The sequence below is a fragment of the Corythoichthys intestinalis genome, chromosome 4 (assembly GCF_030265065.1).
Source record: "Corythoichthys intestinalis isolate RoL2023-P3 chromosome 4, ASM3026506v1, whole genome shotgun sequence".
NCBI lineage: Eukaryota > Metazoa > Chordata > Actinopteri > Syngnathiformes > Syngnathidae > Corythoichthys > Corythoichthys intestinalis.
Genome location: NC_080398.1, coordinates 11,219,671 through 11,234,543, shown reverse-complemented (window position 1 = coordinate 11,234,543; position 14,873 = coordinate 11,219,671). Strand labels below are relative to the sequence as shown.

At 37.6% G+C, this 14,873-nt stretch overlaps 1 protein-coding gene across 7 annotated transcripts in view; it reads right to left on the bottom strand.

The window, feature by feature from the left end:
* The window catches only part of LOC130915476 (focal adhesion kinase 1-like), a 74,879-nt gene that overhangs the window by 8,475 nt on the left and 51,531 nt on the right, over positions 1-14,873 (bottom strand). For 6 of the 7 annotated variants that reach the window (XM_057835540.1, XM_057835541.1, XM_057835535.1 and 3 more), the window contains 6 exons: positions 10,029-10,106; positions 9,719-9,907; positions 8,540-8,665; positions 5,465-5,527; positions 1,353-1,392; positions 921-1,024 (listed from right to left, as the gene is read on the bottom strand). In XM_057835540.1, the coding sequence (XP_057691523.1) occupies positions 921-1,024; positions 1,353-1,392; positions 5,465-5,527; positions 8,540-8,665; positions 9,719-9,907; positions 10,029-10,106 (600 nt within the window). The remainder of the gene's footprint in view (positions 1-920; positions 1,025-1,352; positions 1,393-5,464; positions 5,528-8,539; positions 8,666-9,718; positions 9,908-10,028; positions 10,107-14,873) is intronic. The other variant, XM_057835539.1, reaches the window with a different exon arrangement.

Below are 14,873 nucleotides of genomic sequence, written 5' to 3'. Positions count from 1 at the left end.
ATTGTCAAACAATGACACTCTGCTATTCACTCCTGTCTACAATTCCCATTCCCCACATTTTTATGCAGTGATCTTTTTAAGGGCCACTAGATGGCCCTATCATACATAGAATGTACAGTATATTACTGTAAATACTTTTCTAAAGCAGGTTAACACATCATTTATTACATTTTGTAACAGACCTCTTATATCATGTTGTTGATTATATATTTTTTGTTTCTTTCTATGTGCCTTTTTAATTTCAGCATTAGACTCAACTTGCGAAAAAAGTCAGATTAATACAATACTGTAGTTATAAATAGTTTCTAAAAAAAAAAAATAAAAAAAAAAACATGCAATTAAAAGATCAACATTAGAGCACGGAAGAAAATTAGGTAAGCAAAAAACATTTCCTCATATTACAAGTTATATACATATATTTTAAAACACAAAGCTGCACTATTACATATTCATCAAGCCAAGCAAGTTAATATAGTAAGTAGTTAGTAAAATTCTCATTGGCTGTATAACAGATGTGTTTGCTTAGGGGGAAATGGTTCAGCATTAATATTGTAATAAAAGGGAAGAGCGAGAGAGAAAATAAGAATTGATTATACAGTCGTATGAAATGAACATGCGGTGAACACGGAGACTGACAGACAAGGCAGACAAACAGTGTGCTGCTCACCCGCCAGGGCTGGGGGTAGGGGGGTCAACAGTAAGGCAGAGCAGAGGAGGAGGAAGGACAGCGGCAGCAGGCAAACCAAAAAAAGACAAGTTATTATTGGGAAAGCAATAAAACATGCATTGTTTCAGACAAATTAGGTAATGGTTTTGCTGCTTTAGTTTCATGGTAACGTTCAACTGATAAATACATTGTGTACTGCACATTAATATGCTTTAAATCAGGCTTTTTGCATTGTGCAAACGTTCTTTCATACCTTCACTCCATCATTGTAGCTGTCTGCAGCGTTCAGACCAGCCAGACTGCACCCTTGGCTCTGGGCGCCAGGTCGCGGTGGTTTCTTTGGAGGGGCCACAAGCTCTACAGGAAACATCTTTTTAGTTCTAGAATGCAAGCTACATACCTTGTATGAGTTATTTATGCTCTAAAATCTCACAGGAGTCAACAACAGGATGTAAAAACAAAAGTTTAAGATGGGGGGGTACAGCTCATTGACAGAAAAACATAACTTTGAAACGTTGCAAAGTGCAAGATATGCTGTCTGCTGGATGGAGACCATTCTATATCTGTATCAAGCATGCTAAAGCGCTGCTATGCACTTAAATGCACACTTCAGAGGTTTGAATGGAAAGAGGAAAAAACTGTGGTTACGGGACTGTAATTTAAAGGTTACAGGCCTGTCTATTACCTGCTTTGCCAACAGGCTGGTAGATGTGTTGGTTTCCCGTCTGCACAAACAAACACATCAACAATACTTTGGGTTAGTAAGTATAAGCACATAAGTAGAAGGCTGAGAGGAAACTAAATAACTTTACAGGCGAGACTGAGAGTCTAAGAAAAGCAGCGAATGCAATTTAATGTTCAAATGACACATCCGCCTCTGTTTTGTCATTTGCAGTTATGTGCATGTGTGGTCTATCACCATGTTACATGTGCATAAAAAGGTTCTGTGAGGCCACACACATAAAAAAAACAAAAAAACAACAGGCAATGAACTTTGAAGCATTCCTTGACTAATTGTTGGTTGCTGACATAATTAATGCAATTTCTTCTTGTCATGATACCAGTCAAGTTAAGCTTTTAATTTGCAGGTGAACTATTTGGCTTCTCTGTATGAGAAAACAGAAGCAATGGTTGAGAAGTCTTTGTGCAACAGGAGACTTGTGGGTTCTCAACCACAGACACCCCAAAATATTTGACTACACTAACACACACCCCCACATATAGAAGGGAGATTTTTCCCACCACAAACCACATTCTATGGGAGGAGGAGGTCAGGCAGTGTAATGAATTACATAGACAGAAATATCTCTGTTGCCAAGGGCAACATTAGGCTGCAAGGCCAACGTTTTTGGGGCACAGAAAATTCCTCTCACTGGTATGCTTTGTCAACATTGATGTAGTGCTGCAACGATTAATCGATTAACTCGAGTAATTTGACTAGAAAAAAAGCTTCGAATCAAATTTTGCTGCTTCGAGTATTCATTTGATTAGTGTTTTAATGATTTCCAAAGTGTTTGTATTTAGTTTTATTGGTTTGGGTGGATACATTGCCCTCTAGTGGCAACAGTGAATATAACATAACTCATTTAACATGGCAGCATTCATCTGCTCCCTGTTAAGACCAATGTAAGGTAAGATTTTGTTTGAGCTAATGTTTTTTTATTTTTTTTTATTTATACATTTGTTATTTAATTTATGGGTATATTTCGCCATATTTTTGTATGAATGTGTTTGAACGATTTGTTAAGGGCATTGTTAAAAAACAAACAAAAAAAAAAACCCTAGCATTTTATAGCGTTTAAGCTAGCAGACTTTTGCTATGGAAGTTTGCCAATTGTTCTTTTGTTGTACTTAGATCCTCATTAATTTTTTAAACCGTTTGAGGCTAAGCTCAGATATTTTATTTTTAAATGAAAATGCAATTCTACAGTTTGAAGAAACACTCAAATTTTATTTTGTAATCGCATGTAATGGTCTTTTGATAGTGCAATCTTAGCAAGCGTTTGTTTTACATCTCCTGAAATTTATTCTGCAACGCATTAAATGTCCCTAATCCGATTACTTGATTAGTCGAACCGTCGACTTCATAATGTCATTATGAAGTCTATGATTCGAACCAACTAGTTTGTAGATCAATCGACTACTAAAATAATCGATAGCTGCAGCCCTACATTGATGTATGAAATTATCTTTTAAATGCAGAAAATGCAGGGGAAATGTATACATATAAAATAATTGCTCTTTTGTCATATAAAATCAAATCAAATTTATTTAGTACTGTACAACAAAGACAAACATGGTTCATGATAACTAAAAGGCAGGAAAGTATTATACAAAGACATTAAGGGAAAAAAAAAAAAAAAAACGTGCATCACGATAAAAGTCAAAACAGCAAATAAAACAATAAGACTGTTAAAATCCGAAAACATTCAAAACCCCTAAGAAATAAAACCAGGCTACTCTAGTCTGAGGAAAAGGCGAGATTTAAAAGGCCTAGATTCGTAATGGTGCGGATTTCGGGGGAAAAGCTATTCCACAACCCGGAGGCAGCAACCGCAAAAGATCAGTCTCACCATTGTTTAAGTTTCGACCTCAGAACTTGCAAAAGAAGCTGGCCGGTAGAACGAAGAGCATTGCCAGAGTTACAGAGGGTTAAAATTTACAATAAATAAGAAGACCATAGACCATAGTTGGTCTGAATCAACTTCAACAGTGCTCAAATTGCATCAATACGTTTGAACCATTGCAATTCCACATTTGAAAAACACAGACTAGTTGTCTCACACATTTACCCCTTGTAGGGCAGTCATTTAACTCACTGGCTGCCACTGACAGCGCTGGACTGCCAGCTTCTCCCAAAGTGGATTACTCATCTAGTGCCGTCAATGGCAGGTAATACTAAATTGATTTAAATACTACGAAAAAACAAAAATCAACTTAACATTGTTAGTGGGAGCCATAATGAGAGTAGAATTCTGTTTTTATTCACTGCAATTTATCAATTTAGTTTTTATTAACATTTTTATTAATCTACAACTGTATATACAGTATTCATAAAAATAAAACTAATATAAAAAGTACGATAAAAATGAATGATAAAAAAATTCAAATAACGGCGTACTTTTCATACAATAAAATGCTTCCGCGCCTCCCCAGACCCCACCACACACGCTTTTAATCCTGCGGTTTTTATTCCAGTGCGTCTTATTTACGGATTTCTACAGACTAAATAAACTGCATGTCTTTTGGAGTAAATATCCCATAATGCAATGTAAACACCCGCGTCCTATAGTCCAGTTTGGTTTGTTGTCCAAAAACAGTGAAATGCCCTCCAAAGGGTTAAACATGCAGAATTCTCAAGTACAGTGATAAACACTAGAAAACGGGAATGTTTCTAATAAAAATGAGCCTTGTGCTCAAAAAACTATGTGACCATAAATCCAATGAACCCCAGTGGGATATAACAATTTACACAAGGCTTCGGGTGCGAAAAGAATGTTACTTATTAAAATCAGTTCGTCCTTCATCACACCTGAACTTGGCACCGTTTAATAGTGACCTCACAACCAAGGAAGCATGTTAATTCCAGGCCTGAACATGGACTCACTTGAAGCTACCCATGTGGGATTTTCCTGTGACGCCATACTTTGTACTCAGAATAGTTTACTGTGTTTTTCTGTATTTAATTACAGGTGGCCAGATTTAGGTAGAACCCTGTAAACTCCACATGAACAAAGTGCAGTGGCACGCAGAGGCAGAGAGAAGCACAAAAATGACTGTTTTGTGTTCGTGCAATGCTTTTCTATTAATAACCAGCTGTGATGTGGGAATCCACTGACCCCTCATTGCTGACCTTGCACAAATGGGTTACTTCCTGCTCTAGGATTACAACCCTCCGCTGTAATCAAAACAAACACGTGCTGCCACCAATTTGCAGTGAGACCAACCAAAGCATAGACTCATACATCTCTGACATCTTTGTGTTTTTACCAGTGATTTCCCACCACTCTCCTGCAGCACCAGTGTGCCATGAGAGATGGTCAGGTGTGCTGTGAAAAATTATCCAATTTCATTTGGTATGAAAATTATCATTCACCATAGATGTATCTTCGTTTATATATATTATCTCTGCCAGCACTAAACTATAGTAGTGCGCAGAGCACACTGCAAAAAAACCCCCCATTGATTCTTAGGAGAACAATCCTGAATTCGCAGAGAGCAATTCTTGATTCCGCTGCTTGAAAGTTGTTTGTCCGCGGACATTAAAAATAACAACCCTTAATGACCGTCAAGCAAATGAATGAAAGATGTAAAAATTCCCTTAAGAAATTATTTGCAACATCAAATCACTGTGAAATATTGCGGTTCGAAATGAATAAATATCATTATTTTCGTTGTCACTGTTGGGCAGATTTATTTGCATTATTTCTAAATGTTGCAGCCATTGGCATTCATGTTTTCTTTTCTCTCATAGTTCAGCGCTAACAAATAAATCAATGAACGAATTGAGATGGAATTGTCCTTTTTACAATGAATACAGTATACAGTGCACATTTGTAACGTTAGTTGATAGTATGACCTGATTTTTTAAATTTTTATGTTGTTTTTGTTAACGTGGAATAATTTACCCGAGCTATATACAAGTTGGGAAACATTGCTTTTAACTAAAACCATAAATAATAATATTTATACCTAAGTTTAGTAATGACTAATACTCACAGTTTTGAACATGTTTCTTTTACAACACTGCTGCTATCACTCCATTGTCGGTGACAGCAAAAAACGGGAGTGACTTACTGGTGGCTGGAGTACTCCATCATCTCGGTCCAGACTCCCCCGAGAACTTCTGGTTTCTGGTTTCTAAGTAAGCACATAAAAATGACAACAATTACAACAACAACAACAACAAAAATCAACACGACAGGGAACAAGAAAAAACATTGTGGCAATCATGTTGAAATATACAGTAGTCACTGTTGAGTACAATGTGATCAGATAAATGAGAGCGCCCATAAAACCTGAAGTTTAAGCAATGTATAACTGCATGGCAAACAATTAGCATGATACCACTTACAAAACTCATGCACAAACCTTGTAATAGAACAGAGCACACACTGTGACAATCTAACTGCATAACACACAAATATTTAATCAATTTTAGCACAAATTTTCAAATTAAATTTAAATTCAACAAAAAACACCCAAATTATAAGTACACATACAATCCCATACCCTCTGCCTACCAGCTGTCCAAGGCAGGACTTGAAGACCAGCATAGCAATGGAATTCATGTGTTTTCTATGGTTATGAGTCTGCTTCTTCTTGCCAGCAGGTTAATGTGGTGAAGAATGCATCCAAACTTTAAGCACACTTTTATATGAGAAGGGCAAACTAAGTTTGAAAGGAAAGGAGGGATGGAGCATGCTGCCAATGAGCGGTCACGTCGACCACTTTCTCCCCCAAAGCCCATCTTTCTCCTCCTCCTCCTCTTTCTCCTAACCCCTCCTTGAAGGTACACTGCATTTTAAAACCAGACTGCAAACTACACAAACTTTTTCAGTGAACATGTGTGTCATCGCTTAGTGGTTGTGTGTGTGTGTTGACTGAGCTGTCAGATTCTCTAAGACTATCATTAGCTTGGAATTCACACAGGCCCCACCTGCCTGCAAACAAATGCACATACATACACAAACATGCCCGGTTATAGAAATGTGCATTGAAAACTTTCCTCGTATTGTATATTTTTCTTGCTTCATTGTATTTTCTGTGTAAGTACTTTTTAGACTTGATTAGCTCAGGCAGTCCCGCATGGCTTGTTTATTTATTTATTTAATTCACTATAAGAAGAGGCCTGGGCACATATTGATTCCAAAATGTTGAGGGTAACCATGAGGAGAAAAAGAAGCAAGTGTGAAATTTGACATTCTCTTTTTGCTCATGGGTTTCACCATAAAATCCAAAATTAAAGTGTTTGGAAGTGAACACAAGAATTTAGTTTTCAATTGAGTTGCTATGATGCACAAACTAATTTCTGAAAAATTCTGATCTAAAAACAGAGAAGGGCCAGGAAATTGTTAGACAACTCAGTAACAGAATTGCTAATGAAATATTGTAATACTGTATATCTGAAGGCGATAAAGGCCTAAACTATTACCGCTAATACACATTTGCTAAATATTACAATCCAAAGTACTGTAATTGCTTCATAATCATTTTACAGTGCTTTTTAGATGTGATCGTGTTCTTGGTAAGTTCAACTAAATAATGACTGCAGGAGCTAAAACAACAACAACAACAACAACAACAACAGCAGTAACACATCATAGAACACTTTTAAATGAAAGCAAGAGTTATTCAGGTAACAATAACACATATCAAGGTCACACTCAAATGGGGGGTCATGCACACATCATTAACATGCCATTTTGAGATTAGGTTAACATAAACATTACTCTTATGCGATTAGGTGAATAGAAATATACATATTTTGTCCATCATCTTTTTCTTTTTTTCTTTAAAAAAAAAGCGTATTTACTTCATCTGTCCCAACTAGTCAACATAGTCGACGTGATTGATGACGTAAATGCATCGACGAGCACAACATCCCGTCGAGGGTTAATGAAGGGTTAAAAAATATATATACGTGGAAAGTTGAGAATGTCGGATGCTCGGTATGCAAGCAGGGAAAGCGGCGCAAAGCAAAAAAAGCGCACCATGGTGGCCAAAACATTGACTTATTTCAACGTAACAAGGGGGGTACACTGTTGTGTCCTGTCTCTTCAATGCCAAGCTTCGCTGCACGTTGGCCGTGAATGAACACCTAAAGCGTGGTCACCCAGTTGTAATTTTGGAAGACGACAGGAGACAACAAGCCGGCAGATCGTAAGTCCATCTAACTAACTAAAGAGATGTTTTATTGATGTTGCTAAGCCTGTCGCGATATGCAATATGTCCATTTATCGCACAATAAATAAAAATGAGGGCGGTAATTTTCATGGCTGCGTATTATCGCCGAGTGCGTGCGTGTATATATTTTTACGTGCTTGTTGATGGCATATAAGACTCCAGTTCCTTTCGCAGATGTTTATTGGTCATCAACACGCCTTAGAATTAAAGTCCAGACATACAAAAAATAAGGAAACACATCTATATTAAACACTGTAAATGTTAGCATTGATATATTGAGGCTAATGGTGAAAAAAGACAACCTACTTTAGCCTGCTGCTTTTTTTTGCAGAGTGTAAAGCCTCCTGTTAGCTGTTTAGAAAATGTACTTCTGGTGAACATTTCAAAATAAAAGCACATCATGTTCGTCATACAAATAACAATTTCTGGAGTTAATCCCACATACTTCAGAATTCAGATTCTACGCTAAGAACAGCTTTAAAATGACACCCTTTATGAAAAATCTGATTGGCAATGAATAATTATTATAATTATAATAATACTATTATATATAGTAGTACACAATAAATATTTATGCTTCTTTTTTTTTTTTTTAACAATTGTTTTGAACCATGTTGGAAAGGCGAGGTCAGTGTTCTGAATCTGTTTACATTCCATTCTTTTGCACTAGTTAATGCTATCAGCATTTGACCTCATCGTTTATTTGTGATTTATATTTCTTATTTACATGTTTATTTGTACGTTAATAAAGAATTTAAGTGTTCCAAAATGTTTTTGTGAATTAATAAGCATCAACAAAAAATTCATTGCTAAATTAGTAAAAAATAAAAATAAATAAATATTATTAGTCGACTAATCGTAAAAATAGTCGGCTGACTAATCGGGAGAAAGTTAGTCATTTGGGACAGCCCTAGTACATACAAATGAGTTCTGTTCATTTGGGCCACTGTGTGTACTGCGTATTACCAGCAGCCTTTCCTCCTGCTCCAGCCACCTTTGATCCTCCACCATCTGCTGCTGCTGTATCATCAGCTGTTCCTCCATTAACAGGCACTGCTGGCCTACACACTGCTGCATGTCTATTTCCCTGTCCTACACACAAACCAGACACATACGCACCAAGACGCCAAAGACATGCAAAAGACAAACAAAATAAAAGATGGCAAACAACATCCAACATGCAACATAAGGACACATGGATGAAGACAACCATGCACACATACACAAACAAAAATAGCGAACTGATGAAAAACAGCAGCAACACAGTGGGCATAACAATGAAAAAAAAAAATGGATGTGTATGGTTTGTGATTTTGAACTCAACACTTAACATCCATGAATGATATTGGGATTTTGGCTCAAATTTTTAGATAAACCTAGAATGCTCTAAAACAGTTACAGGTGAACTTAACCCTTTCATGCGCGAAATATACCTAAATCAGGGGTAGCCAACGTCGGTCCTCGAGGGCATCTATCCAGCTTGTTGTCCATGTCTCCTTCCTCCAACACACGTGACTCAAATAATCAGGATCGTTATCAGGCTCCTGAAGAGCTTACTGATGAGCTGATCATTTGAATCAGGTGTTTTAAAGGAGGGAGACATGGAAAACAAGCTGGATTATTTGGTTCAGGTGTTTTAAAGGAGGGAGACATGGAAAACAAGCTGGATATGGGCCCCCGAGGACCGGAGTTGGCTACCCCTGACCTAAATACTAAAGTGTTTTCATACAATAAAGTGTAGGCATGATCAGAAATAACAACCTAGCTGGCCACTGTTCACGAAAGGGTCAATATGAACTTCTTGAACCTTTTAAATGCACATGTACAGCTACTGACTATTTAAAATAATAATTTTCTTTAAATACCGGTAAATTTAAATCTAGTAAATTTATTGGAAAATAAAATACTTTTTTGTTGTTGATTTTTGTTGTTAAACTATGTCGGAGAACAGAAAACTATTAAAACGACTACAATAGAGAAAGTTGGACATAGGCAGTCAAAGGCTTTTCTGGGTAGTGTATCTCTCTCTGCTTTCAATTATAGACTTGGATCATATACCGTATACGTATTGTACTTGTGAGGAGTAACTTGCTGTGTCAAACTTTAATTAAAAGTCAAAAGCTGAAAGTCAAATTGGTCTCTTACCTCAATACCCGAACTCCAATGTGCCATGTCCTGTCCATGTGGCTGAGGAAGGTGCTGTACATGTGAGTGTGCATGGACATGGTGCCGCGGATGCGTGTGTGCATGATGCGTCTCCAACATTGTGGCCTGTGGGGGGTAAAGGGCACTCGGCACTGACGGGAGCGTGTGGGGGCCAGGGTAACCTGCCATCTGACAAGGAGGAAAGACAGGGATACGCAATTAATTCATCCAACTCACTCACTGCTGCAGAATTTAATAAGCAAATCACATTCTCTGCATAGTAACTTGAGGATGAAGCGTTTTTACATACCTGGTAGTGTCCAGGGTGCTGAGCACTAGGGTAATAGCCTTCACTGGAGCGTGGACTGGGGTAACCGGGTCTACTAGGCTATAGTCAGAGAAAGAGGACACGTTATGTTGTGAAAAGGCATGTTGATCTATTTTTCTTTTTAAACTGAAATCATTGTTAGAGGCCAGAATACTGCGCCATTCACACAATCAAAAACAGCTACAATTTTGTCTCGCGATAAACTGCCATACAAACAAGAACGAACCAAAGGCTGAAATTACTGCAAGCTGTTAGTTTTAATGGCAAGCATAGCAACAAGACTTCTAGTTAGATGCTTTATAATGTTATATCGGCTCACAGTGAGTGCAGGAAGACATAGCGGCATCAGCTGTTAAAACTGTAAACCACCTCCCAAAACGTTTCAAGTCTTTTAACACACGATTTTCTTTTTGCCGAGTACACCATCTACTGGTGGATCATAGTAGAAGCTGTAAACTAGGTTAAAATATGCAGTGTGTTTTGGAAGGCAACCTATACGTTGTATTTAAAAAAATATATATATATATTATGTAACTAATAACTTAATAAATAATCTTGTTGGTACATTGACACCATAAAAGGCTAACAGTTTTGGATATATGAAAGTGTTCAAATTCTCTCCCTGCCCTCATATATCTTTAAAAAGAAAAGAAAACAAATGGGTTGAGTAGTGGAACTGAAGATTTGTGACACAGTTGATTGCCTGCACACAGACACATTGATCATCATAAAGTTGAAAGCGCAGTGCTGACATATTGAAACACTGCTGCCACAATCACATCACAAGATAAACCCAGTCTAGAGTGGGGGTTGTAAAAATGTTAAAATGCATTTAGACGTGATGTAATTTCTAGCAGACAGCCAAAGTTAATGTGATATTATTCTTCAATGTTCTTTTGCTGGAGCACTTCAGCAACATTAGATGTACTAAAACGTGGTTTAAAATAGTCGAACTAATACAAATTTTACTTTATTTCATTTTGTTCACCATACTCAAAATACAATTAAACAAAGGCAGTGAATCTGAAAGTACAAAAGAATGTTTGACTCAAGTTAGACTCCTCCATCGAGCACAAGAACTATCCATAATTGTGTTAACATATGGTCTCATAGGTTAACAGTGTCATACTGAACATAGTTGCATTTACAGTATATAGACCACGTGGAATACAGATTCGGACAGACATTCTGAGCAAGCTAAACTTAGAGCGTGATAATCTGAGGACACATCAGCACAAAGCCTGACACCGACATAAACAAACAACTGTTTTGAGATGAAACACCATGAAGGTCAATCAGCTACAAGCTGGCAGGCTGAGCACAATAATGCTAAATGTACATCATGCTCTTCTTGCCAAGAAACTTTCGAAGTCAATCCAGTGAAAAGTGAATAATTTAAGATTTGGATGACGTTAGGGTTAAACTGAGGTCGTTGCAACAATGATCATTGGCCCACTACGTGATGGTATAATCCAGAATATGAAATACAATGTCAAATGAAAGGAAGTACTATAGTAATTGTTTTGCATCAAAGTTGGCTCAATCCTAAACAATTTGTACAACAAAAATATTTAAAAGATATTTCCCTTGTTCTAACAGATTTGTGTCGATTGTCTCAGGAGTACTTAATACGCAAATTTGATAACATTGTTTTAGTATGATGTCGAGGGCCTAGCAAATTAGTCTGTCGGAGAATTGAAATTCTTTTCAAAATAATCATAATCAGCTGGATTTTTGCCAATTGAAAATCAATATTTGTGCATTCCATGGAGTGCTAACTACATTTACTCCAGGAATAATAATTTATTTTTTTCTTTCTTTTCTTTCTAATACATATTTTAATTAGGAGAATGCAGCTGGACAAAAATGGTTTTGGGGACAAACAGAATGAACAGAAGTGATACATAAAGCATAAGCATTTTTTTTAGAGGCTATAATATGATTGGTCTAGTTCTCGTGTGGATTTGCACAACGACCACCTAAATTTACAACAACGCACAATAATACATACGTTCTGCAGAAGCTCCTATGCATGACACTGCTTGTCCAGGAAAATGTTGTGCTGCTCTACTACTACCATTAGCAACGTGAGGATGGAGACCAGAATATAACATGAGCTTAAATAAAATCCAACATATAACAATAACTCGCTATTTTCAGTATTCATAATTCATCTTATCATGTAAACACTGTTAATAAAATGAGTTGCGCTAACTGGAATTATCAAGTTTTGGTGCATAACTTACAATTCTTAGTAAGCAGAACTTCAAATGTCAAATTGTGCTAACCTAAAATGCAAGTTGTGATATCTTGAAGTGCTAAGTTGTGCTTAACTGAAATGTTAATTAGTATTTACTTAAATGTTATGGGAATTCAACCATAGCCTCACTTATTATACCTTCAAAAGAGTGCTCTGGCAAGCACTAAGTCAGACAGACTGTGTAGCTCACTTGAATATGCATTGCGCCGTCAATCAGGAGACCTAGGATCAGGGGTCGCGTTAACCGAATATTTTCCGTCGTTGACCGATTTTTTAAAACGGTGACGGAAAAAACTGAAGTTCATCCGTCATTTTGACCGGTTGCAATTCACACCCCAGACCACAGGGTGGCGAGTGAGCTTATTAATTAGCTATTGTCTCTCTTGATGCATGACGTCGTTGGCCTTACTCTGAAAAATGTCAAGGCAACTGAGTGTCCGAAGTTTCTTCAAAAAGCCCCAAAATGACGATGGTGTTGATAAAAGAGGTGAAAAAACAGGGACTGCACAAGCGGGCACACAATTCAAGTCCATGCGCACCAGGAGGAAGGTGTAAGACTCCCTTCGGGCCACAGCAGGTGAACTGTTAATTTCATTGTTCCATATGTAACCTCATCTGCTTGATGTGTGATGATGGCACGGTGTGGATTCTCTGTTAAGCTTGTTCGGACAGAATATTAATTTAAAATGAATGAAAACTAAATACTATTGAATATGTTGAAGCGGTACAGAGTCTTGTTAGCTGTAGGCGCACTATCCTAGACCCCTCACTATCCACTCGCGGGGGCCTGCGCTTGTCAGTGACGTTCCTTATTCTCACTATATGATTATACAACTTTAACATTTGTTAATAATACGCTCTGTGTGTAGTATCATCCATCGCTTTTCCTTTTTAAATGGGCACTTATAAGCGAACGCAAGAAGTAACAACGGGAACATTTTTAAACATGCATTTCACGGGAGAGCATTTCGACTCTTCGGCCAATCATATAGCGAGAGCGAGTGGATAGAGAGGGGACCGCGCGCGGCTCTTAAGTGTCTCTGTCACGTGACTGTCGTAGCCGGTAAACGCGCTCGGCCAAATGGACACACAAGTACGGAAGGTGAATTATGCCAAACAAAGGGTCTCCACAATGTCATTATCATCATTTAAAAAATTTAAGTGACGGGTAAAAATAGATTATGACCGGATTTTTATGACCCTGTCAGTCAAAATGACAGACAACGAGAAAGTCTAGCGCAACCTCTGCCTAGGATGTATGTAATATGTAATGAAAGTAAAAATTTAAGTTCTCCTTATTTACCCTAAGTTTTGCTTACTTAAAATTTTAACTTCTGCTATCTTCCCGCAAGTTCTGCTTACTTAAATATTGAGTTCTGCTTACTTAAGTTGTACTGATTTGACTTTTTTTTGTTTTTGTGTATAACTTGGATTAGTAAGCTTTCCATTAATTGTTAAGACACTTTAGATGTCCTTTCCACAAGCAATTACAGTGGTACCAATACTTATGAACGTCTCTACATAAACATTTTTTTCAGGTTACGACACGCTTGAACGGGAAAATATTGCCTCTTGTTATGAAAAAAATTTCAGGATGCTTAAGGCAAAAATACAGTATTTACTTCTACTCACAGCTCCCAGAGTTTACTGAATGTAACATACCTAATGCTGCCCTGCCATTGGCTTTTGCCTAGCATTTTCCTGGCATCCAATTGGCTAAGAGGGCCCTCTACTGTATGTATAGGTCATCCCAGCATCCTCTTCATTCACCCGTAGGACCATGAGGTGTTCCGACAGCTTTACGTCAGTGTATTGACTGTTATTGTTTGTTTTTTACATTATGCACAACATTCATTTTATGATTATTGTGCAATAATCTAATTGTAACATGTATTTGTTACATGTTTTGATGCATTTTTATGCTTTATAAAAGATTTATGTCTGAATTTTGGGAGTCTTGGAACAGATTAGGGCATTCATATGAAAATGCGTACCTACTTAACGAATGTTCAAAAGGAGCTTAAGTGCAAGTGCTCCTCCTCCTTAATTTTTGACGAAACTACTTCCAGAACCAATTAATTTCATAAGTAGAGGTACCACTGTAGTTGTTAAATGCATGTTATTATAAAACTGCATCACCTGCCTGTAATTGTCGGTGAAGGGTTCGCGTGCAGGAGGTAAGACAAGATGCGTGGGTAGTTAAGGGAGGGCCTGGCCTTTGGTTGGGTGGATGATTGGTAAACAGAGTATAATCAAAGGGCATTGAGATTAGTTTGTCAAATTGTTGAGTAGGGAGCTGGGGTGGCATGGACCTCCCACATTGGGGCTGGAGTTTTGAGGCATGTTGGAAGTGAACTTTAGGATTAGTTGGGCAGTTGGGCAACAGATCAGTTTTATGTTCGGAGTCTGTTTTAAGATTGTCGTTCTGGAGGGTGAAGGCCCAAGGATCTGATGAGATGCATCTCTGATTTTTAGGACTGGAAAGCAAAGGAAGTGGAGTTGAGTGACCTACCAAGGAATGTGATCTGTTTGCTTTAGAAAGGGATGAACAGGGCAGGTGGTTGTCA